This window comes from Leptosomus discolor, chromosome 4, assembly GCF_034619465.1.
Source record: "Leptosomus discolor isolate bLepDis1 chromosome 4, bLepDis1.hap2, whole genome shotgun sequence".
Classification (NCBI taxonomy): domain Eukaryota; kingdom Metazoa; phylum Chordata; class Aves; order Leptosomiformes; family Leptosomidae; genus Leptosomus; species Leptosomus discolor.
The window spans coordinates 73543222-73569990 of NC_141394.1; the positions used below are offsets into that span (position 1 = coordinate 73543222).

The 26769-nt window shown below is 45.2% G+C and overlaps 1 protein-coding gene across 1 annotated transcript; it reads right to left on the bottom strand.

The window, feature by feature from the left end:
- Positions 1-9368: 9368 nt before the first annotated feature.
- Positions 9369-26028, bottom strand: RNF4 (ring finger protein 4). The gene is made up of 8 exons (XM_086464400.1): positions 25988-26028; positions 20137-20245; positions 19248-19368; positions 18270-18349; positions 16580-16589; positions 14848-15013; positions 12577-12625; positions 9369-12229 (listed from the first exon to the last, which is right to left on the bottom strand). Exons 2-8 carry the CDS (start codon positions 20143-20145, stop codon positions 12080-12082), a joined length of 585 nt encoding a protein of 194 aa, XP_086320526.1. The 5' UTR covers positions 20146-20245; positions 25988-26028; the 3' UTR covers positions 9369-12079.
- Between the last annotated feature and the right edge of the window lie 741 nt (positions 26029-26769).

Consider the following 26769-nt stretch of genomic DNA (forward strand, 5'->3'; position numbering starts at 1 on the left):
TCCTGGGCCAAGACCCTTTTCCGGAAGAAACCTGGCAGCAGGGCGCAGGTCTGCAAGCTGTGGGGTCCAGGGTGATGTGGCTGCAGCACGTGAGGTAGGAGTAATGTAACTCAGGCTGGGGAGGTGAGCTCCTGGGAGCCTTGCCTGTCCAGGAACAAGCCGAAGCTGCACACTCAAACACCAGACTTGCCCCAACAACAGCCTCCAACTCTTCCTAAGTGTTGGATCTGAGCTAAAACAGACACACAGAGTTTTCTGTCCTAGTCCTAGCACTGTGTCCTGGTCTGGCTAACCGTGGCTCGGAGCATCGGTACAGCATGGAACAGCAGATGTGAGGCACAAGCCCAGGACTGCGGGCATTTTTGAGCCTATAAACATACCACCTTACTGCAGGGATCTCTCAGATATTAAGGGTGCAGGCTTGTGGATATTTGCTAATGCAGAACTGGAAGCCCAGAGGGATGGCTGAGGTTAGAGTTGTTAGTCTCACTCCTGTCCAGAACATCCAAGCATTACAAATTCAGCTGTAAAATCAGTGTGTAGGACAGTATAGATACATAAATGCATAGCACTTGTTTTCAAAAGAATGTCAAAACAAGATTTTTCTAGATATCTTAACAGATAGGAAACAACAATAAACCCAATAAAATCCTACACAATATCTAGGTAGCAATGCTGAGGTATAACAAGAGAATACACAGCTTTACTTTCCATGCATTTAATATCAAACCCATCCTGCTTCCCTTCCATTTCCAAGGAGCTGCAGTGCACCTGCCACAATTATTTCATTCATCTCTTCAGATGAATAGGTATTGCCCTGCCCTGGCCCTTTGGAACCCCACTGCTGCCAGAGGGAGCCGTGGGTTCGCAGCAGATCCAGCAAACAGGGCAGCAGCCTTTTCCCTTGGTGTCCCCAAACACACGACAAACCACAGCCCTGCTTTCGCAGGGGAGGAGGCTCCGAAACAAAGGCTCTGCCTGACTTCACACCTGGGAACCAGGTGGCATTTCCTGAGCCACCAGCCTCCAGCGCCGCTCGAACTGCTCCTCGCTGCTCCCCTCGGCTCGGCGGGACAACTCGCAGCCCCTGCAGATGGCTGTAGAAGTTTATAGAACCGGCTGATTTTTGCTGGTCAAATAAAAATAATAATAAAAATTTGGTTTAGAGTCCAAGCACCTCCAGCTGGAAGCCCCCATTCTTTCTGAGCGATGGTGGCAGTCACACGGCCAAGCAGCGCTGCTTCTCGTCCAGTGCTCTCTGTCTTCAAACACAAGAGGTAGAGGAAGGTAAAAATAAAGGGAACACTGGATGGCAAACCTAATAAATTATCTCTGCTGACAGAGAGCCCTCAGTATGACAAAAGCACTTCAAATATGTTTTAGCCAGAAGTGTCAGAAAATCAGTCTTCTGCAAGCATATCTTCTAATTAGCTCTCTGCAATTCATGAGGCCTCGCGTTGAGCAGACAGCTCTCTTCCCCAGCGGAGTTCTGGCTGCTCCCGCAGCCCCACGCTCAATTTGCTCAGCTAAGGGGTACTAATGCTTCAATATGCAGCAGGCATTTTCTTAAATGTTGAAAGACTTAAACAAATTATAACCATCCTATAATTTGGCAGGTTAGAAAAGAAGCTTTTAAAGAGCCTTGTAAAATGAATGACTTAAACCTTCACCCCAGGCTATTTTTAAAATTCATTTGTCTCCACTCCAGCGAGGAGGAAGGCACAAATATATGCATGATCCATGTCTAAAATTTTGATTGCTGAATTAGCTAGAAATAAGCCATGATCTTTGTGGCTATTAATAAATGATTTGGGGAAATGGTGTTGGAACATTGGTCACTGAAATAGCCACAGCTTCATACCCTTCCTCCACAGAGCAAGAATCGGAGTTAAATTTATGGAGGAATTTATGGCAAAGGAAAGAAGCTGTAGCACACCACCTCCTTGCAGCAGAGTTCTAATGCCTAATTTACACGCTCTCTTCCACTGCAATGTGTGCACTTTTAATCACAGTAATTATAAAGTGCCCACTTGTCATGATGCTGCAAATCAAGATATGCAAAAACAGCTACGCAGGGGTTGGCAAAGGCAAACAATGCTGCTCCATCCGCCCCATCACACAGAGCCACGAGGCACTGATGCTCTATGTCTCTGCCATCAGCAGGAGTGTGAACTCATGGAGCACAGCAAGGACCTTGCCTCAGTTGAGATCTTTGTGGCAGGGAGGGTATTTAACATGGCACCTCCAGATGCTCTGCAGGAGCGGCGGGTGCTGAGCCAGGGCTTGCTTCTGTTCTGTAGCTGCATGTGCCACTGGGGATCAGGAAGGGCAGAGGGTATCGGAGCAGATATTGAAGGGATGAATGCTTGCTAAAGGAAACGAGGGATAAACTACTGCTAGAGGAAGCAGAGGTCCTTCACCTTCCCCAGGAAGCAAGGAGAATCCCTCACTAGATGTGAATGCATTTTGTGCGCTCCCTGGGAAACAAGTTTCCATATAAATAATTGAAATGTGTTTAAAATGGGCGTCTGCAATTGCTTGAGTAGACAGACCTCTGAGACCATTAATCCCATGACCTCTGTTACCTCTGTATTAAATGAATATCATAACCTGTGATTTTTCTGTGTAAGGTTTTTAATGCTAATGTCTTCTGCATGCAATTTGAGAGAGGAAAGAAGTTTAGAAACAAGCAGTTCCCTATTCACATTTTCATTTGTAATGTATCTGCTTTTAACTGCCTTGTGTACAGCCTTAAGGTAACACCTAATATAGAAAACAAAAATGCACTGAATCTGAATCTATGACATGTGGGTAGCAGAGTTACTAGTGGGAAGACTTTTGGGTTTATGTTGCTGGTGTAATCAAGAGCTTTATGGAATGAAGGATGTTGTAACTATTCAATATATTTTTGAAATGGTCTTAGAGACCTCCATCTCATTCCTAACAAAATCACATCACTCCTGCATTCATCATCCAGCACCAGCATGGGTGAGACCCCTCTCTGAAGTGATATGTCAGGGTAAAGAACTCTCAGACTGCATCTGGACACGGCACTGGAAACTCTCCTTGGTCCAGACGGCAATCTTCTCTGGGAAGCCCCAGACCAGATATTCCTGTTCCTCTTACCTTCCCAGAACCCTCAAAGAGAAATTGTAGGAGGACTTAAGATGTCAGAAGGAATACAAAGCAGCTCTAAAGCATCTCATTTTTAGCAGGCCCTAAGTCAGTTGTAGAAAAAATCATGAATTTGGTCTTCAGATGAAACAGAGCACCACACAACCAACCAAGCTGCGTTTCACATCATCAGGTAAAAAAAGAGATAAAAAGACATAAAATATTTGGAGGTTAAAACATCCTCACAAGCCCAAAGGCTCAATCACATGCTCTTGACCTAAAGAATAAAAAAGATTTAAAGAGAACACATTAAATTAGCACTTGTTGCCACCAAGTGTAGATCAGACACAATGCAAGGACATATGATTCTACAGTTAACAAAAGCTTTGTAGATATCATTGCATCACCTGAAAGCATCGCCTCAGAGCTGTCACCACCCTGTGAGAACTAACCCAGGCAAATCGAGGCTTAAGCTCTGCAATCAGAACGCAACGGCTCCTGCAGCAGCTATGGCCCTGCTGAGCTGATCCATCTGGCGTGCTCCGGTGCTTACCCCCCCCAGGCGGTTCCCCTTTGCCACCTGGCTGCTCACACACAACTGGGCTGCAGCCCCACCTCTGCACCTTGCTCTGTAGTTCCAGTTTCTGGCTCGTGATGCTCCAGCACTGCTCACCACTCCATAGCAGTGGTCTCCACTCCAGCCCCCAGGACCATCCTCCCCACCCATCTCACCCTTCACTCCAGGCATTGGGGCACTGCGAGCATCCCCCAGATTATGTGCTCCACCTGACCCCTGGACCATGCTTCTAACATTGCTTCCTAGCCCAGGACTGGTCTTCCCAGGTCCTGGACTTCAACTTCACAAACTTTGACATCTGGATCACATTTCATATTTACCCCTTCTCCTCTCCAAAAAAATGTGATCTAGAATCAGTCCCCAAGTGAGAACAGCTTCTTGCAATTGCTGCAGGCTTCACACCACTGAAGTATAAATCGGGCTGCAGATCAGAGGGTGGTTCTGGTGGATCTGGTATTTCAGTAGAAGATGAGCAAGGGCTTAAATGAAACACCAAGGACGCACCCATCACAACAGCCTCTGTGTCTGCACAGCCTTCTGCTTAAAACACCTGATTGCTGGTTAACAGCAGGTTATTTTATTGTCAGACACTTTAGCACTGTCCTTTGCCTTTTGGTAAAGCCTTTTGGTAAAATCAGTTCCAATCCGTGCTGCTCAAGTTTGTTGGAAAAGAAAAAAAAAAAAAATTAAGTCTAGGACAATTCCGTGACCAACTGTAAAATGTCAACTCTCCTTCAACACTCCTGCATCAAGGTATATGGGAAGGGAGAGAAAAGAAAGTACAATCAGATTTTGGTCTGCACAGCTAGTTACATACTAACATCAGAGAAGCTAAGCAATTACAATAAAACAAGCTAAAAATGGTAGGCTATCACGCTCTTATTTTCATTAAGAATATTAGGAGTAAATTAGCTGCTGCTTAGAAAATAAATGGTTACACCACGCACTGGATCGAATACTCTTCTAGCTATAAAATTCCAAAAGCATTGGATTTTTTTAAGACTTCTTGGAGTAACAAACTGAACTAGTTTGTACCACAGTCAGCTACAGCTGCGCTTGGCACCTCTGTGATGGGAGGAACTTAAACTGACGTTGCAGCTAAACTCTTCACATTTGTGGAGTCCAAGACTAACTGTTAATCTCCTTCACTGTTCATTTAAATCATTGGCCTATATCTTTGATATTTCTATTGTAGCTTCAACTTAAAATTGTACCTCCTTACGCTCCATTATCCATGACTATATATATTCTTCCTAAGTTCTGGATCAACAAGCTATTTTAGGTTACCCTCTCACTACCTGTAAGTGATACTCATAGATGTTGGTGCATTCAGAGGTCCATTGAGGGGTGAATGTGAATTCTGTCTAAAGTGGTAAATCAGAACCGTGTTTTCACTCTTTCAGTCAGGCTGCTTATTTAGATGCCAGAAGACAAACCCAGGAGAGTTTTAACTATCTTAAGGCCTTGGTAAACTATGACCCAAAACCAAACCTTGTAAGGATGAAGCCCAAGTTGTACTTCTGCAGTCAACCCTTTACTTGTACTGTACAAGTCTTCAAATCTAGGTCAAATACACGTTTCAACAGAATTCTTCAATGCCTTTGCGGTCAGTCTGCCTGATTCCTCAAGCTTAGTAATATCAGTAGAATTCTTCATAAACATTGAGGACTGTGCCATGACAAGTACACCAGCCTTCCCTCTGATCCTCAGACTAACACTTTGTGAACAAGGGGATGTAGAACGTAGGGAATGTCATACTTGAAATGCATTTCTCAGGATGTCCACACAATGAAACAGCATATGATTGCTGCGAGACTAGTTAAACAGGATAAATTATTGTATAGACACTTAACCAGCCATTTTCCAAGAAAAGTACCTGTGCAGATTAAAACAATCTGGGAAAACAAGGCTGTAGTGCAGGGCCCAGAACGGTTTTGCTCAGCAGCACCTCCAGAGCAGCTTATGTGTTCACCTGTAACGCCCGGCTTTCACGCACTGACAGGTCAACTCGCAACTTAGAACGTATCTTTAAAGCCACATTCTCTCAGGCAGCAGAACAGAAACCTAACGTGACTACCAGGTTTAGAGAGCTGCGTCATTCCCTACTTACCACAACAGAGTCATTGTGAGTTAGATCAACAACAACAGGATCAGACGATTCACATGTGAGATCTACTACTTCTTCACCAGCTTAAAAACAGAATGTTGGGAACAAGATCAGAGACTGCAGAGGAATAAAGTTCCCTGCCACCACGTAACAGGCCGGGGTAGGATTCAACCTTGCCCTATCCCTCTTCAGGAACCCATTCAACATTCCCCTCAAGAGTCCGTGTAGAGCATGACCACCACTGTCTTCTGCAAGTTGCAATGCAGAGGAGCAGCAGCTGAGCTCCTCACACAGTTCTCTTGTACGACAACAGCGCGCGGGACCTACACAGCAAGAGATTGTTCATCTAATATAGGAGAACGTTTATCATGGAGGACAGAATAGTTTTACAGTATCGTGCTGTAAGTGTTCCCTTGAGGGACCAGGCACAGATAATGACAAACTTCTAGGTAACTTCCTAAAACTTGGGAGCTGCCAAACTTAGTTGGCTACTGTCTGCAGCAGCAGCAGCGACTCCCAGCTCATCAGACCAAGCATTCAGGTGTCCCAGCAGCATTGAGTGCCTTTCTTCCACCACTCGCCTACCAGGAGCGGCGAATGGATTGCATCTCTGTAAAACTACAACAGCTGTCAGTAACCTTCTGCTATATAGACGCCCTACGAGAGGCCTTTGGAAAGAAGAGGTTTCCCTTCCTGCCCACAAACTGGCAAACCCACACACATCAAGTGGGACCCCAGCCCTCCGGAAGCAATTCACATCCTTACCCAGTCAAAACCAAAGCTTACCACTCTCTTCAAGTTCTATCGGCTCTGCTTCTGAAGACATTTCTGCAGCAGAAGCCATCAGCCTGTTTCGTTTCCGAGCTTGCCTAGAACTAACTGCTCCTCCACGGCGCTTCCGTTGAGTCTAAGAGAGAACAAAGCCTGAGCGTTTTCTTTAGGCGCAATATTAACGTGGCCCTCGTTTTCGCAGCACAATGGCAGCACACAAGGATACCCGAAACATCCCTGGAAAGGCTGTGATGTGCCTTGAATGGTGGTTCGGGTCATCCCTACCTAAATGCATCGCATCCGGGAAAAAACTTCACCCCAGATCTCTTACCAGTTGGGTCAAAGAAAAAACCTATCGTGATGCTTTCCAAATGAGAAGACTAGTTCACAGTTACAGCAGGTTTTTGCTCACACTGTGAGCATTTCTGAACTGTTGCTAGCACCTAGAGAGAGTGAAAATCTGAAGTATCACAGAACATGAAGTTACAGGAAGTTTTAATGTGCTTGTGTCCCACTGTATTTACTGCAAACTCTTAAAAACATCTATAGAGCTACCACAAACAACATGTTTGAAGCATCATGTTTGCATTGAGTAGTAAAACACTTACTGTGCTCATGGTGTTCCTTGATCTAACACCACAGAAAAAGGAGGTGGTACAAATACCACTGTTGAAAAGTGCGGAGTTCTCAGCATCCGAGAACGATGTTCTTCCAAACCTACAAGAAGAGGAGAGAGGAGATTGCCCGTCTGTAACACCACTTCTGTGAAATACACCCCCTCTCCATGATTCCCATTTCTGAGTCACCACTTTCTGTCCAAAGGTCACCTGCCTCATGGATGAAGGGAAGGTGGTGGACGTAGGTTTTTTGGATTTTAGTACAGCTTTCAATACTGTCCCTCACAGCACCCTTCTGGAGAAGTTGTCCAGCTGTGGGGTGAGGGGGTTCACAGTGTGCTTGCGCTGGCTGAAAGGCAGAGCTCAAAGGGTTGTAGTGAATGGGGCTGCATCTCGCAGGTGACCTGTCACCAGTAATGTTCCTCAGGGCTCAATCCTAGGGCCAGTTCTGGTCAATATTTTGACCAGATCAATGATCTGGATGCAGGAGTTGAGGGCACCATTAGCACGTTTGCTGACGATACCAAACTGAGACGTGCCCAGAGGCCTTGCAGCGGGATCTAATTAGGTTGGAGCACAGGGCTATGACTGACTGGATGAAATTCAAGAAGTCCAAGTGCCAGATTCTGCACCTAGGATGGAGAAAAGCCGGGCACAAGCATAAATGGGGAGTAGCTGGAGAGCAGCCCTGCAGAGAGGGACCTCGGCAGGTCGACAGAGGCTCAGTAGGAGCCAGCAGGAAGCCCTGGCAGCCAAGAGGGCAAACCGCACCCCGGGGCACATCAAACACACCATAACCAGCCGGTCAAAAGAGGTGGCTGTCCCACTGCGTTCAGTGCTGGTGCGGCCTCCCCTTGAGTACTGGGGGCAGTGCTGGGCCCCACCATTTAAGAGGGGTGTGAAGGTCCTTGAATGCGTCCAGACATGGGCAGCAAAGCTGGTGAAAGGCTGGAAGGAATGTCCTGTGGGGAGTGGCTGAGAACACCGCACTGGTCTAGTTGGGAGAAAAGGAGGCTGAGGGGCGACCTCATCACTCCCTACAGCTTCCTGAGGGGGGGATGTGGAGAGGGAGGTGCTGAGCTCCGCTCCCTAGGATCCAGTGCCAGGACATGTGGGAATGGTTCAAAGATGCATTAGACTGGACATTAGGAAGCATTTCTTCACCAAAAGGGTAGTCAAGCACCAGAGCAGGCTTCCCAGAGAGGTGGTCGATGCCCCAGGCCTGCCAGTGTTTAAGGGCCTTGTCCGAGTGACTCTGAACACCAACATGCTTTAAGTCAACTTTTTTCTTTTTACTTTGACTACCTGTTATGTGCCAGATTCAACACATAACCCCCTCTCCCAATGTGAATCTGACATGTTTTGACAATTTTAACGTTTTTTTGTCATGTGTGGCACAAATCTTGAAGAAACCATCTACACTTACACAGTTAATTCTGAGTTTTTCCTCACAGATGTGAGCAAATGGCCTTACATTCTCACACAGGACATGGAAGATTAAGGCTCAGTTTGCCCCCTGTCAGAGAAAGCCAGGAACTGACTTTCAGGCTCCTGCATCCATGCAGGACTCGCCTAGGCAACCACAGAAGTACTCTTTGCACAGCCGTTTGGAAACACTGCAAAATAGGGAGCCTTTTTCTTTCCAGAAAGCACAACTGCTTCCCAGCACAGCCAGAACTGGGGCAGAGGAGGCAGGGAAGAAGAACACCAGCCCTAGAAGACGCAGAAAGGCATCACTCTGCAGTAAACCAGGACCAACAGAAAACAGACACTTGTTGAGTGTTAGTAGCAGCAACGTAACTCACAAGAATACATCTACTCACACAGTAGCTCTTCAGGCCCCTCCTAAAAGACCTGTTGTAAGACCAATTGAATAATTAAGATTTTAACTAGACCCCTGATGTGGTGCGTTTGCCTAGGAAACGAGCCTGCTGGACCATCCTTCAAAGCCAGCCCTCTATCACCAGCTCCCGGGCTCCTCCAACTCACAAGCCCATCTCTGCACCCCTCCATGCCCCCAGCAGGGCTGCACCCTTTCACCCACCCTCGCTCCTGTCCCAGGCAGCACCTTTCTCCTTTTCCCCATACCACACACACCAGCCATGAGAACTAACAGGTTTGGGGCAGCCCCCCTCCCCCCCATCAATTAATACAGCATGATTAAAAGAATGAGCACTTCTGATTGATCAAATAGAGAGTTTTATTTCCACCTGTTAAAAGAAGGGTTTGCCTAACAGCAGAGTCCAACACAGATAGGACAGACAGACATGAATACAATTAAATACAGAAAAAATTGAACTCTACACAAGACACATTTACATAACGAAAAAAAAACAACTTCCTATTATCTATCAGTTCTTGCCAACGTGAAACATCTCTGGAACTCCCATGTAGTGGGGTTTCTTTTTTCCCCCCCTCCTTCCCCTAAAAAAAGCGCACTTGATGACACTTCGTATTTTTCCATGTACTGAGACTTAAAATTCATTTTGAGATGCACAAAATTTGTGGCACTTCACAGGGTACACAAAAGCTAAAAACTTTTTTGTTAAATACTTCATAGTTTGTGATACCTAAATTTCAATTAGATCTATTTCTGGAGACACAAACCATAAAGTGATATTTACACGGAGGCAGTTGTGCAAAGTCAGTTGAGGCTATGGCTAGTAGACCGAAAGATGCACAAATCACAACTTGCCCTCACCCCCAGAGGCAATCCCTGAAATTCTCTTCTTGCCGTCCCTCTCGTACAGCAGCCACCCAAGGAAAACTGGCCGCTATTTTGGTTTTCTCTGTTAAGTTACTGGGAGAAAGCTGTTCCTGTGGCCCTGAAGTACCTTGACATTTTTCATGTTGGGCTGCTTCTCTCAGTGCAATTGATGCTTGAAGCAACTTTTAGAATTTTTTCATCAGTTCTCTGCTCTTGGGGTGACCAACACCAGCCGTTCTTGTCACCCCGCTGTCCTAAGACTGCTGGAGCCCTTCCTTGCAGCTTGTTCCCAACGGGAGCACACAGTAACCGAGCACGTGTAACTCCCTAGCAGGTGCCCTATTGCCACAGCGCAGAAACCGCACATCGCTGGTAACAGCGCTGAACCAAAGCTACTCCGAAGCGGGTGGGGAAGGCGTCCCATTCCTGAAGTGAGCCTTTATGGAACAAACTCGGTCTGTGCTGCTACATCAAGAAACATCCCTGAACACCCTAATAAAAGAAACAACAAACCACTTCACTTTTGGGTTGCAATCTTCAACATAGAACTGGAGACACCTAATTAGAAGAGCTGCTTTAATTCAGGGCTTCCCATGGACCCCGAGGACAGGCTAGCAGACACGCATCAGATATCAATGCAAACTGAACGCACCCTCCAATCGTCCTGCACTGCAGCACAGAATGGTGCTTTAATGCTTTTCAGAATCAACCCATGGTCAAAAGGTTAAGTTGGTTGATTCTGAAACTCCAAGTTGAAGTTTGGACTTTTTCCATAGATGCGGCTCCTGCAGATGTGGATCACAAAATACTGATTTCAATCATCTCTCCTACATTTAATTACTATAATCCTGTTTGTATCAGATCATCCAGGATTCCACATTAGCTGTCAGATTTTAGCTGTAACGGGTTTAAAGCAGACATTTGTAACTCAGTCCTGGGGGAAAAAAACCAACCACCCAAAACTGACTGGATAACCCTGCTTTGCTTAAACAGAGGAATTCTCTCTCCTAGGCCATGTATTTGACTTCTCTTAAAAAAAGAAACCCGCACATTTAAAGGAAGCTGGACAACCCTCAGTGCAAAGGGAGACTAAACTTCTCTCTCAGAAAGCAGCCAAGTCAAGATTGCTACCAGACATCTTCTGAAGTCTCCAGTTGCTAAACCCTCAGCAATACAATGGCCAAGATCTCAATCCCATGCACCAGGCTACCACCGGTCAGGTGTCGGCGTGACAACTGAAGAGCACAGTGAAGCGAACGCACTGACCTTTCAGCATAACACCAGGCATGCTTGTACAGCGAGAGCGCCTGTAGGTAGCTGGGTACTCTGCTGACAAGAGGACAGCACACAGTTTGCTTCATGCTCATCACTAGCAAGCCTAGAGAAGACTGTTCTCCTCGGTTATACGGAGGGAGCACTACAGAGCAGGAGGAGACCCAAGACACCATGTCACCACGTCAGAACAGAAACCCAGTTTTGGGATTCAAATACAGGACTTCTTGGCAGTTAAAACATTAAAGGAAGTATATTCACATTGTACATCTCACAATTTGTTTATGTACTTTAGATCTCACGGAGTTCATAAAGACACCTACGTGTTCAAGCCTTCTGCTTAAAACACCTCATTGCTGGTTAACAGCAGGTTATTTTATTGCATGACCTTGGTTGCCAATTTAATATTGGTTTATGAGAAAGCGATCCACCGTTACAGAACTTACTCTACTTGGGCAGAGATGGTACAGCAGAAAGCAATACAGTCATGAGCTGCTTCCAGGATAAAAACAAAAAGTGTAATGAAATGGCAAATTGCTCATCTGTACATTGAAAGGTACACATCTGTATGCGGCAGCAGGAATAATTTAAAGAGTATGGAATAACAAAATATTCAGACCCCTCTTATTTAAGCATAAAAAAGTAGAAGGAAATGGATTAGCTGCTTCCTTGGTGATAGAGGCTGCTGGTCTAGTCTAGAGACAGTCTTAAAGTTAACATTCTAAGCAGGGACATAACAAGAAGCAGCCTGGACCATAAAAAAGCTGACTATATACGTACAAGTTCTTCTCCAAAAAACCCAGTTTTATTTGGATGTGTGCACAACATGCTGCTTTAAATCTTCACAGCACCGAAAACATGACATTTTCCCCCAAAATCCAGTTGAGTCTGTCCTGAGAAGTGGAAGCAAGGGCTCATATATAAATGGGATGATACTGTCTGTGAGTGAGTTTCTTCCTGCAGGTTGGGCAAGAGTTGGCATTCCTAAGGGAATCACGGAGGCACTGACTGCAGAAGACATGGCCGCATTTGGTTGACACAATCAGGCGTCCACTTTGCACGATCTGGAAGAAAAGAAACGACAACAAGTATTTGGGGTAAAGGACTCAACTTTGCTGGTCTGTTGGCACCTGGCAAAGAGGACTTGGGGTATCTGGAATCAGCCCATTACTACTTTAATCATAAGGAGCCCAGAGATCTTTCAGTGCCATCTTGGAAAGTGCTTCTCCTGCTACTGACACCACTAAGAAATGCCTCCGGGTTACAAGCTACTTTCACCTCCAACCCCAGGTCTGTCCTTCAAGCCAGCTCCCTGTAACATCCCACATAACCCAACAGAGCTGCACAGCTCACCCTCTGCCCCCTTCTCCACAGCACAAAAAAGAAACAAGGACAACATGTGGATCCTTACCTCTGAGTAGCCATCCATGCAAATTGGACAGCTAACGGTACCAGACGGCCTTGTGGGAGAGAGAACAAAACCAGAAAGAACACACACCCGTTAGTTTCACCATGCACTGAGGGACACCAATACATCAAACATCAGGTAATCACCCCACTGCACAGACTAGCCACGATGCATTCCATCTCAAGACCCCCCGTACCTTTAACTCTCTCAACTTTTGCATTCACTAAGTAGTTCGGGTCTCCCTTACCCAAAGGAAACAGCGTCTTGGTTTTCCTTAGGGGGAAGGAGCAGTCTGTCACCCTGCTCTATTGTTAGAACTAACAGCGGTCTGCAGTGCTGTGCAGTACACGTAGGGCAGTATGAACCTTCAGCAGGTCCTGAGTAAGAGCTTTGGAACAAAACCACCTAGCTGTCCCTTGGAAACTATTCATTCTAGAAGTGGAAGAGGCTGTTGGAAATTAAAACATCCCCTATTCTCAACTTGGCAACATACTCTCGCCCGGAACTCCTTCCTTATCAGATGTAGGGCAGGATCACACTAATGGGAGGAAATATCCAAACCCAAATTTCTAGTTCAGAGAAGGAAAGACTGACCCTGTGGCTGTTACCAAGCTGTGGTTACAGACGTACCTGTCCTGCCTTCAGCCCCCAGCACAGCTGTATTGCACACAGACTTACAAAGACATAGCTATTCTGTGCAAGGAACATGTCCTACCGTAAGTGCTGAATAATATTCTCTACCAGAAAGAGCTTCCTGCCAGTTTTATTTACAAATTATTTTCTATTTTAAATGATCACAGTACACTGCTTTTCTAAGTCTTTACATAAACACTCGGCTTTATTACGTCACTACCCATGCCAAACGAGTTTGTAATTTATGACTTAAACAGAAATAGAAAGCACAAGATACCCTTTATCCCATAATTTTAATTCAAGCAGTGAGCACTACTAATGTCTACCCCTAGTTTGACATACATGATTTCATTCCCTTAATTCTCCCATTTTTACTACTCAAATCCTTTATGCAGCAGCTATAATACCAACTCAGTAATTCATTACAATTGACAATAACCTTCATATAAGCAAGAATAATCCAACACTACAGAGTAACACTCTGTGGCAACCTACAGCATCAGTACCTTTCTGTCAATGTTAAATGCTGCAGCACTGAGCTGGTTCAGCCTTATCTAAACAGAGCAGGAAGGCACATTCTCTAAAAGAGAAGCTTGAGATTGAAGTAACAAAACATTATTTTTTTTTAACTAATTAGTGGGATTTATTCACCCGCATCCTCAACAACCAAAATTGAAAAGTCTACAAATCTATTGGCAAAATGCACTACGTTTTAGAATAGTACAAGCCCTTCATGTGGCTTAGTTAAGATCTGACACCCAAAATTTCCATACGCAAATTCTCTCCTACATTGCCTCCCAGTAATCCAAAAGGCTCAAAGCACACCAGCTTTATTAAAAACCCTATTTTTCCCCCCAAAACATTTTAAAGAAGGTTTATACCACAACCATCACGTTCTTTGTCTTCCATAGTCACAAGGACACCTGATTTCATTTAATTAGTCTAATGCATTGTACCTTTCCTAACATAATGGAGTGCTCCTACAGCAGGAGTTTAAGATTTCTCTGCAGAACGGGGCCTTTATTGTGCAGAAGCCTGACCCAAACAGTGAGACTTCATCTCACAGGCAAACAGATCAGAGCTCCATACATGGGATAGAAAAAAAAACCCTGGCCATAACTGTATTACCTCCACAATCACCTTGCAAGTACACCTCAGTACAGTTACCGCTCCCAGAGAAAAAGGCAGTTAACTGGGACAGTGTGTAAAAAAGCAGTGAATCAATAATAGTTTTCACTGGAATTTGCCAGGCTGCTGCCTGTCAGTCTCGTGACACCAAGCCTCATCGACACCAGTGACAACATTCCCATATCTAACATTGTTAAAGCTTTGCATGAAAAGTAAACGCACTACATGATGAGCTGTGGCCAGTGACTAGTCCTCCTTCCTTGCCATATCCCCACACTCATCTTTAAGCTTGTGTGCAAAGTCGTACATCTGTCTTGGGCTGGCTTTTTACCCTTCAGTGCAGACAGTATTATTTGGTCACCGTGCAAAACGGATGTGGTACTCATTGAAAGAGGGGACTAATTAGAATAAGTTAAGACTTCAAAGATAAGCCATGTTATAGTAATATAACTTAGTCCTGTACATATAAGAGAAGCAAAATTCAATGTTTGGTAGGTCATAAGGCACACATACTTTGAACTTGCAGTTTCATCTTCCAGTGGTCCCAATTCTCGAGACACTTTATCTGTCACATACACATCGTTATCTCTTGTTTCATCTTCATCATCACTACTCAGTACGCAGCTATCTGACTGTCGCTGGCTTCTTAGTCGAAGATTTCTCCTTTGTCGCTGATTCTCTGTAATTTAATTTTGTTAAGTTAGATATAATATACATATATCCTTGGAACTATCTTTGAAATGCATGATTACAAACAGCCTGTAACGGCTACACGGACTATATTCACTGGGGTTAAATGCAAACTAGTTTCCTAAATATTAAGGCTGAACACTGCCAGACATTGTGAATATTCTGCTACGTATCAACAAAAAACGTTTGCTCTATTCACCCTACAAACAGATAAAAAATGATCTTAAAGATTCCTGGCATCCTAAGTTTCACACAGTTACGTTACCTGTGAATAAATCTCCCCTACAAAGGGAAGCCAGCTCTCCCAGTTCTACTAAGAGAGAATCCTACCATACTATGTTGATGAACTGCAACAACTGCTATGAGACATGAGACAGAGAGAGGACTGAAGTTAAGTGCCCAAGTAGCATGGCGAGGTAGCACACACACAACAACAAGGCCTGGGAAAACCCAGAGTGCTTTGTTCAGAAGTGATGGAAGAGATGCTTAAATCTAAAACCCTAATTATGGAGCTGCAGTGGTTTCTCACTGCTCTATCCAGGTATGATGTTAATTTGTTCCAGTTTTTTTGTCTGTGTTAAATCAAACCTCCCCACTCAAAGGCAGTTTCTATAAAATGAGTCTTTTTAAGAGCACTTGGAAGTTATAAAAATACTTTACACAGTGTCTCCTTAGACATTTTCATCACCTTCCTCCTGAGCCAAGGTAACTTGAAAATGGAGTTATATTGCCCAAGATAAAGGATGATAAAAATTTTTGCCTGGTCTATAACATCCAAAGGTTAAAGAGCTGCTGTTTGCTTTTTACAATTGGAAACAGCATGCAATCCTTTTCTCTGCAACTCCAGTGTATATGTGACAACGATCAAGCACTAATCAATTACATAAATAGCCACAAAATTAAAATTCCTTCCTGCATAAGTATTCAGCTACAGCTTTTATTGCAAGTATTTTTTACCTGCTCTTGCTTCACTGAGAGCACAGAATAGATTACATGCTAAGCAAGCACCTAACACCACACTAACATCTGAGATATTACAATCAGAACAAGGTCTGAAAGGTAAAAGGATTAACTTCCTTATATCTATTGTAACACCTGAAGTAGAAAAATAAAATCCACACTTGTTAATAATTCTCAGTACTAAATTTGAGGCATGTTAGTCTAGACATGAATGTGAATACTACGACCACAAACAACTTCCTCCTTTAGTTCCCTCACTGCAACACAGCCCAAAAAAGCCTTTCAACATTCTTACACAAGGCAGATATTCCAGTGCTAACTGAAATTCTCAACTCTGGGCCTACACAACTTCTGTATTTGGAAAATAAGAAAACATATTTTGAGCAGCTTGGATGTATTTTATTCCAGATAGTTGCTATAAGAGCTTGTAGAAAGTATCAAACACAGATTCTCTAAAACATTGGCCAGATACTTTAGCACTGTCCTTTGCCTTTTGGTAAATGCAGCTTCAATCCATGCTGCTCAAGTTCATTGGAAAAGATGGGGTGGGGGAAATTAGGACAATTCCATGCTCAGTTGTAAAGCATCAACTCACCTTCAACAATCTTGCATCAATACATATGGGAAGGGAGAGAAAAGAAAATACAATTAGACTTTGGTCTGCATGCCTAGTGTTACACACAAACATCAGAGAAGCTAAGCAATTACAACAAAACCAGCCAAGAATAGTAGCTTATGTTTAGGGTTTGGGGCTGGTGGCATTTTGGTAGCAGGGGAGGGGGCCACAGAGGTGGCTCCTGAAAGAAACTTCTTGAAGCTTCCCTGGCTCCAGTTCAGCCCTGCCAAGGCCAGGTCCAACAGCACCTCTGCAAATAAACCTATTTAAGAAGGGTAAATTTGCCCACAATGGTACTGTAATTGAACACCCTGAGTATGGAGAAGTGATCCAGTTGCAAGGTGACCAGCACAAGAAGCCAGTGTCTCAAAGAGATTGGACTGGCTAAAGACGACCAGCTTAAAGTCCATGGGTTTTAAGTGCCTGCAGGTCACTGAAGCTCCATGCAAGAGGATTTCATTACCAAACAAAAGCTCAGAGCTGAGCCCAGGAAGAAGTGAGGGGTGAGGGAAGGCATTTTTAAGGCCTGGTTGTACTTCTCATTACCCTTGGTGATAGTAGTGGTGCTCGAATTAAACTCATGTTGTTATGCCCAAGCTGAGTCTGTCTTTTGCCTGTGACCATAACTGGTGACTGAGCCCTCCCTGTCCCTTCTCTCAACCCTCGAGCCTCTTGGTTATGTTTTCTTCTCCCAACCAACAGAGGAGTGGGATAGGAGTGACCAAGCAGCTGCATGGTGCTTTGTGGCTGGCTGGGCTTAAACCATGACAGCATATCAATTCCTTACTTTAAGAATCTTAGAAGTAGCAGTAAACTAGCTGCTGCTTGGAAAATAAGAAAGAGGTTACTTCTGGTTCTGCTCACACTGCTCCAAGGGGATAGAAATGGAGGCAGCTTACAAATCACCTGAAGACCCTCCTCCCTGATCCCCAATCTCAGGACCCTAATTTGATTTGGGCTGGTGGAAATTCATCCCCTCTTTCTCCCCAACAGGCAAATTCAGGACTGATAACTATAAATAGTTCATATTTGATGAGCAGGTGCTGAAGAAAAAAAAAACAACCAACACCAAACCCGCTATTAGCTTTTCTGGAACCAGAGCTGGGGCGATGTAGATTATGTAGTGAAGTTTGAGGCCTTTCCTTTGCAAAGGCTCAGGAACAATCCCAGCAGGAGATACCCTCATGCTATTCCTGCTGCTTGTTTCTGGTTTGCACAGCAGCAGCATTCCCAACTGATCTTAGGAACTAAACCATGGACTGGATCAAATACTCTTCTAGCTTTAGAAGTAGCAATTCAGTAGTGGATTATTACTCCATTGGCCTGTATCTTTAATATCCCGATCATCACTTCAAATGGCATCTCCTTATGTTACATTACCCATGACTGCATATATTCTCACCAAGCTCTGCAGCAACAAGCTGGTTTATATTACCCCCCCATCATCTACAAGCGATACAGATGTTGATGCATTCAGAGGTCCAGTTCAGATGACCCTCTCACTATCTGTCAGAGCAGCTTATGTGTTCACCTGTAACGCCCGGCTTTCACGCACTGACAGGTCAACTCACAACTTAGAAGGTATCTTTAAAGCCACATTCTCTCAGGCAGCAGAACAGAAACCTAACGTGACTACCAGGTTTAGAGAGCTGTGCCATTCCCTACTTACCACAACAGAGTCATTGTGAGTTAGATCAACAACAACAGGATCAGACGATTCACATGTGAGATCTACTACTTCTTCACCAGCTTAAAAACAGAATGTTGGGAACAAGATCAGAGACTGCAGAAGAATAAAGTTCCCTGCCACCACGTAACAGGCCGGGGTAGGATTCAACCTTGCCCTATCCCTCTTCAGGAACACATTCAACATTCCCCTCAAGAGTCCGTGTAGAGCATGACCACCACTGTCTTCTGCAAGTTGCAATGCAGAGGAGCAGCAGCTGAGCTCCTCACACAGTTCTCTTGTACGACAACAGCGTGCGGGACCTACACAGCAAGAGATCGTTCATCTAATATAGGAGAACGTTTATCATGGAGGACAGAATAGTTTTACAGTATCATGCTGTAAGTGTTCCTGTCTCATGTATCTTCCAACCTTTCATGGTCAAATGTACACCAAACTGAAAAAGCCATATAATTACCTGGAGTCCAACAGTTACTTTTAATATTTCCAAGGCTTTCAGAAGACAATTTAAATACATATTTAGGAGGTCAAGGAGGCTTTTAAAATTCTGACGCTTTTTGTAAAAACATACTGACCAAGTACTGCCTCTCCCTTGGGGGATGAAGCATAACTAATGACAAACTTTGTTATCTTCCTAGAACTTGGGAGCCAAACTTAGTTGGCTACTATCTGCAGCAGCAGCAGCGACTCCCAGCTCATCAGACCAGGCATTTAGGTGTCCCAGCAGCATTGAGTGCCTTTCTTCCACCACTTGCCTACCAGGAGCAGCGAATGGATTGCATCTCTGTAAAACTACAACAGCTGTCAGTAACCTTCTGCTATATAGACGCCCTACGAGAGGCCTTTGGAAAGAAGAGGTTTCCCTTCCTGCCCACAAACTGGCAAACCCACACACATCAAGTGGGACCCCAGCCCTCCGGAAGCAATTCACATCCTTACCCAGTCAAAACCAAAGCTTACCACTCTCTTCAAGTTCTATCGGCTCTGCTTCTGAAGACATTTCTGCAGCAGAAGCCATCAGCCTGTTTCGTTTCCGAGCTTGCCTAGAACTAACTGCTCCTCCACGGCGCTTCCGTTGAGTCTAAGAGAGAACAAAGCCTGAGCGTTTTCTTTAGGCGCAATATTAACGTGGCCCTCGTTTTTGCAGCACCAATGGCAGCACACAAGGATACCCGAAACATCCCTGGAAAGGCTGTGATGTGCCTCGAATGGTGGTTCGGGTCATCCCTACCTAAATGCATCGCACTCCCACGGAGGGCCCCAGGCTGGGGAGACGGGAGAGGTGGGTGGGGAAGGTGCGTCATATTTAAGACACGGTTGTATCTCTCATTATCCTTCATGGTGGCCTTTGTTTTGTATTAAATTGATGTTGTTTTCCCCCAAGTTGAGTCTGTCTTTTGCCCGTGACCATAACTCATGAGTGAGCCCTCCCTGTCCTTTGTCTCCATCCTTAAGACCTTTTCTGCTCCCCATCCCTCAGGGGACAGGGTAGGGGTCAGCAAACAGCTGCATGGGGCTTTTGGAGCCAGCTGGGTAGGCTCAAACCACGACACCTATCATGCTGCTTTCCAAAATGAGACCAGTTCACAGTTACATCATATGCTAACTTCCATCCAACCACTAGAATCAGTCTGACCTAGGATTTTTGCTCACACTATAAGCATTTCTGAACTGTTGCTAGCACCTAGAGAGAGTGAAAATCTGAAGTATCACAGAACATGAAGTTACAGGAAGTTTTAATGTGCTTGTGTCCCACTGCATTTACTGCAAACTCTTAAAAACATCTATAGAGCTACCACAAACAACATGTTTGAAGCATCATGTTTGCATTGATTAGTAAAACACTTACTGTGCTCATGGTGTTCCTCGATCTAACACCACAGAAAAAGGAGGTGGTACAAATACCACCGTTGAGAAGTCCAGAGTTCTCAAGGTCCGAGAATGATGTTCTTCCAAACCTACAAGCAAAAGAGAGAGGAGATCGCCCGTCCGTTACACTTCTCTGAAATAAACCCCCTCTCCAAGATTCCCATTCCTGAGTCACCACTTTCTGTCCAGAGCTAGAAGGGAAGTCCCAGCACTTGTATTTCAGCCTCAGACACCTACAGCTGGGCCTGGAGCCTCAGTCCTTCTTACCCATTTTCTTAAGTAAACACCAGAATAAGGTAGTTTGTTAGCAAACTAGAAAAATACTGTGGAATCCCAATGAACTTTAGCTGAAAGAAACCAGTTGACTCTTGAGGCAATGTTTGAGTGGGAATTGGGTAACAAGCAGCCATCTTTGGAGAACAAAAAATTCCAGATAAGCAGTCCTCTTCTCCAACCCATCTCCAGATTCCAACTGGTTGGAACTGAACAGCTTGAGAGGAATCTAAACCAAGTGGAGCAGAAGGAAGTCTCTTTAGAAATACTCATGGATCTGCACGAGATTAAGTTTACTAAGAGTTTACAGCAGCTACTCTGTGGCAACTATAGGTGTGCATGTCCCTACCCACCAGAGGGCGAACTGCCAAGTGGTGAGAGGTGAAAAGCATAAAGGCTGTTACTGAAGTTCACATATTAAAGCTTGCTCACGGTTCAATCATCATGTAGCCACCACACAATGAGGAGCTGTGGGGGGGGAAGACAGTGGAGGGACCAGAAAAAAAGCAATTATGTTAAACAGAACTGCAGAACTGTCTTCCCTACACTGACCTTGATCTTCACTACAAAGACCAGCACAGACACTATTAACCTACTCTCAGATTAAGAAACACTGAGACCAGCGATGGAATGGCACTGGTAGTCCTTAACAGAGGTAAAGGAAGCCTGACTGATTTTTTTCCTCTTAGACTCTCTCTATTTCTTAAATCACTTTGAGACCCATTAACACTGACTTGTGACACTATTAAAACAAAATACGCCTGAGAAAAATCCTTACACTAAATTTCGTACGTTTACTAAGTCCAAAGACACATCTGCACACAGTTTTAAGCAACACAATACGCCACAATTTTCTCTCATTTTTTCAACTGGCACTGAATTGCAAAAGTAAAATTAAAGTCAACATGACTTTTTTTTTAAAAAAAAAAAACAAACCAAACTCGGACCACTTGCTATATACCACTTGCTCCGTGAGCCTACGGGCAGATTCTGGTCACAATAGATGAAGTTTTCAGATCTGTTAGTTTTATTGGGAGAGGGAATTATGCCTATCAGAACTGACTAGGTTTATAAGATTTTTTTTTTTAGAAATCTAAACTTACACATATAGTTTTTCAAGAGTTTTTCTCAAAAATGTGAGCCTCATGTTCTCACCTGGGATGCTGAAAATTAAGGCTCAGAGTTTGCTATCAGAGAAAGCCAGGAACTGACTTTCAGTCTCCTGCATCCTCAGTGCAGGACTCACCTATGCAATCGTTTTGGTAACATTCTGTGTTCAGGCAATGCGAGTTCTCTTCGCACACTTCACCCCGCTGTGCTTAAGGTCTAGGTTTCATTTCATATGCCAAGAAAGAAAAACTTTTCTGCCAGCCTTACCAACATTCTTGGGAACATACTTTTGTCACTTCACTGACTTTTTGAAATGGGGAACAAGAACTTTTAAAACAAGACCATGCCTAATTCTGCATTCATACAAAGCAAACCAGAGAGACTGTTCTGGGAACACATTTTCTAGGTGCTACAGGAGTTCCTTGCTTCCTATGATTATTATTCATAGGTTTGGAATTTTTTGGAGACAAGGGGAAGATGGAGATGAAGCAAGGAAGACACACAGCACAAGGGATGAGGGCAAGGGAGTGAATCGCCCACAAAACTAGCATATCTGCTCTTTCAAACTAGTTGCTCAAAGACAAGCTACCATCTTCATCTGACAGCTACAAGTGAAAGGGAAAATAACCTAGGCAAAGCAGTTTTCTGCACACAGCAGGAGGATGAACAAGACTGAGCAACATATGAGGTATATTAAGAAGTTATGTCATTAGATTCTTTGTAAGTTTATTTCATCAAGGAAGCCAGCAGACATTTTCCTTGATTCTCTTCAGATACAGAATTGGAAAAAATACTCGGACATTAAAAAGCTGGGAAATGTTAGTTGGTACACATATCGGAGGATTATAAAGAAATAAATTTCATATAAGCTTGTGTTAAATCACAAGTTCTTAAAACAGTTTTTAAACAGAACCTTTTAGAGTAACCTGAGACACTGATATATCTGCACTGCTGAAAGACAGCAAAACCCCAGTCTGATGTATTCACTAGACAGTATTGTTTTGGATGTAGCACACCCAGAAGGTCTCACAAGACCTGGTGCTTTTCAGATTTAACACTGAATATAACCCAGTGCAATGGTATGTTGACAAAGTGTCTTTAGAAAGGGTTAAAAATGTGGGGAAAGCAAGCACCTGGGATGACTGCAAACAAAATGTTGCACAGATTCTCTTTGGCCACAAGTGGCTGAAGTGCCAAAGAAGAGCAGTCACAGAAGATAAAAATAATCAATGACAAAAAAAACCCAAACCAAACAAAACAACCCTTTAATTTAAAAATTTTGGTGGAAATAAACCCAAAGTAATACACAACAGACCTGTCATGCTAAGACCACCTTACCCACGTTAAGTATTCACACACTTTACCAGGGAATGGATTATTTACAGGATTACTATGACAAGCCTCCGAGGATTTAGTATCAGTTCTGAAAGGCAACACAGGACAGAGTCTCTTCTTGAGCTAAGCGACAGAAAGCACCATTGCTATTCAGATGGTTTATTTTTCAGAATCTTACAGTGGCAGTAGGCTTTCTTTATACTTCATACAGAGAGTACACATAAGGCAAAAACGTTCTAGCAGCTAATGGCTCAAATCTCAACCTCTCCAGAAGCTTTTTCTGAAGAAGGAAGTTGAGAATAGATACCCACAGGGAAGTTCATCACTGTAAAACCAGCTTAAAATCAATCATCACAGGCAGGCTCATCACTATCAACATGACCCAACTCAGAAAAGTCATGTTTATAAAGAAAATCAGACTGCTGGAATTTATCACGACTATGGAAGAAGTCTCATGATCCAGCAACATTTTTGTCTTGTAAGAACAAACCTCTTCTGTGGGGCAACAGATTTCCACACGTTATTGGCTCACTCAGGAAACTTCATTAAAAGTTAATTACCCAAACTGTAAGAATGGGTAGCAAAAATAAGGCAAAGCTCACCTTCTTGAATACCACAGATCAAGTCAGTAGCATACAAGAACAGAGTTTCAAGTTTCGCACATTTAAAGACATACTTGTCAACGAGAACTCCTTAAAGATTTTCAAAACCCCAGGACCACTCAACTGAATAATGTTTTTTGTTATACAGGACAGGATTGGACAGCCTAAACTAAACTGTAAGGTCTACATGCTCCTCTTCCAGTGGTCTCTGAAATCCAGCACCAAGACTGGACAATATACGTAGAGCTACTGCATCAACTTCCCCCCCCAACCCCTAAGCACCAAATAACTCCAGCTGAAGCTGTTAGTGAGCTCATCTGTTACACTTGTAGGAAGATGCATTCAGACATCAACTCAAAATTCTAGAATTAAGATTTAAAAAAAACCCCAAAAATTAGTTTTTTATGTGAAAACTTAGCAGACCAACTTCACAAAGCAATAAACACTTCAACTTTTACGGACTTCATTGCATCACTGCAGGATGATACGGTGCCAGAAAAAGCCACTCCCCTTCCTCTCATACACAGAGCTCTGCACCCGCAGATGTCGTTCCTGTCATGTTTGAATTACAATTAAAGGAATGGATTCTACAGACAACAAACTGAAAACTTTTCTTACACCAATCTGAAAACAAAGTCTCCATCTCCCACATGCTTAGCATGAATTCAGGCAAATTAGCTTAAGCAAGAAGCAGATATTTTTACCACGTCTCACTAACACAAACAAGACTTCATAATCATCCTAAACATTACAAATACACTGAAGTAACTACTTGAAGAAAGCAACAATGTCAAAGTGTTTGGGGTGTGCAAGGCAAGTGGGTGACAAAACCAGTATATGCTGTGTTTGTTGCAGCATGAAATGCAATGCCTTTAAGACTTCGCTTCTCATTTCTACTCCCAAGACCTCTCTTTGCACTCCTAACAACACGAAGCACAGTATCAAAGACGAAGCAGCATGTATAAAAAAATTTCTGTGGTCAGAAGATGCACGTACCAATCACAAAGTGCTAGTCCTAACATTTTTTATCACAGCAAACAGTCATCTGCCATTTCACTCTTTCAAAACTTTCCTATTATGTGTATTTCCAGTAGCGGTAAAGATGTTAAAATTTTTTTCAGTTGCACGACACCAACTTCAGTGAAAACAGAAGCTGAGTCTATTATGTTTTATCCAAATTAGGTCAAGTAGTCCCATACTACAAAAGCTTGGTGAGAGGCACTATAAAGAGTAAAGATGAGAAATAAACAGCCTACCATTGAGATACACTAGTCTGCCTGCTGTAAGCAGTCAGCTACATCTACAGATAAATGGCATACGTTTGAGAGCAGACTAACAAAAAAACCCCAAACCAACAAAAAAAACAAATCGAAACCAAAACAAACAGGTTAACGAAATACCCACAGAACAAAACACACCAGAACTTTTCCTTGGTCCGATGCCCTATTTCAGAAAAAAAAAAACAACAAATAGATGAAGACTGACCAGAAGAAAAGTTCTTCATTGCTCTTATGTGCAGAAGTTTCTCAGAGAGGCTACAGCTCACTTTCAATAGTCCCAAAATCAGATACAGAAGAAAGGAAAAAGAAGTTGAGTCTCTTCACGCCCTATAATGGAAGCGTAGGGGGATGCTGAGGTAGGAGAGAAGCACTCCCTCCACTCCTGGTATCACACAAAAATGGGAGGGCAGACTCAACTTCACGCAGCTGCATCTACTGCGTGCCCTGAACCACTCCTGTTCCTCCGGAGGAAAGGAGAGGAAGGGAGGAGAGGAACGCCATCGTCTCTTCTCCAGCACTCGTCTCTCAGCCACTCTAGGACACCTTCTCCATGGCCCTGGCAGCAAGCACCACAGACCCAGCAAGCACCACAGGAGGCAGAGCAGCCTGTCAGCAAGACGAGTCTCGCCTTCGAGGGAACACGGGGCAGAAAGCGGCCGCAGGCCCAGCTGCTCCCCCGGACCGAAGCCGCCGGCCGCCCGGCGGGGAGAGAAAGAGCGGCCGGGGCCAGCCTTGAGGGCCGGGCAGTGGCGCTCGCAGGCCCCGGAGCCGCCCGGCGCCCCCCGGAGCGGCAGCGATGAAAAAGATAAAAGTAACACCCGGCCGGGGGAGGAGGGGAGCGGGACCCGCCACATGGCACCCCAGGCGGAGCGAGGGCAGGCGGGGGGCAGCTGAGCCACCGCGGCAGACAAGGCCGTGCCCCGGCTCCGCACCCGGGGAAAGAGGTTCGGGTCACCTTCCTCGGCCCGGAGAAGGGGGCAGCGGCGACCCGGCCCCGCCGCGCAGGGCCCAGCTCCGCGCACCTGCGGAAGAAGCCCCGTCTCCCCTCAGCGCCGGCCCGTCCCTCCTCCACGGCGGCCGGGCGCGGCTGCCCTCCCCCCCACCCCATCCCCTGCCCTCACCTGCCGCCCCGGACGCCTCAGAAGGGCAGGGCGGGCCCGGGGGCACCGGTACCGCTCCGGGGAGCCGCTCCCCCGCCCCACGCCGGAGCCCCCCGGCCTGCAACACTCACCCGCGACGCCCTGCCCGGCAGCGGCGTAGGGTAACGCCCGCCTCCGCTCTCTCGCCATTGGGGGGGACCGTGATGACGAGTCACCGTCGCGCACGTCAGTTAAGAAGCGGAGAGGTGACGGCCCCGCCTTTTATCCGGCCCCGGGGTGTGCTGGGAGTTGTAGTTCGGGACGAGGCAAGGGGCGGAGCGGGCGTGCGGCCTGTGCGGGGCTGCCCGGGGCTGGCTGCCCTCTCACGGCGGGGCGACCGGCCCCAGAGGGCGGGTGGCCGCCCCTTGGAGGCTTTTCCTCGGTCCCAGGGTTGGTTCGGCCTTGACGGATCCCGAAAGGGGCAGCCGAAGCAGGACTGTGCTTTTGCTGTGTTCTGCCATGCCGTTGTACTGGGGGTGGGGTGGGGGGTGTCTGTGAGTGAGGTTTGGGGCTCCCCCCACCCCGGTCACACCAGTCTTCTGGAAATGTTTCCAACGCACTGAGCAAGATTCATCAGAGTCCCCAACTTCGGAGGTCATTATCTGTTGCCTGCGGTGTAATTAGCCCAGGTCCTCTGTGTCACTCGTGACAGATGGTTGCAGAGGTGTTCGATGGGCTCACCGTTGAAAAGGGATTTTCCCGATTGCCGTGCCTTAATGCACGGATCATCTGGCCTTCCCTTGACCCTACTGCCCTGTCCCTAGCCTCTTGGCTGTTTGCGGGTAAACTCGAGGCTTTTCTGGGCGACTTTTCTTGCCTTCTCCTCCCCCCTGGGGGAACAGCGCTTGAGATTTGCATTAGGTATTTTTTTTCC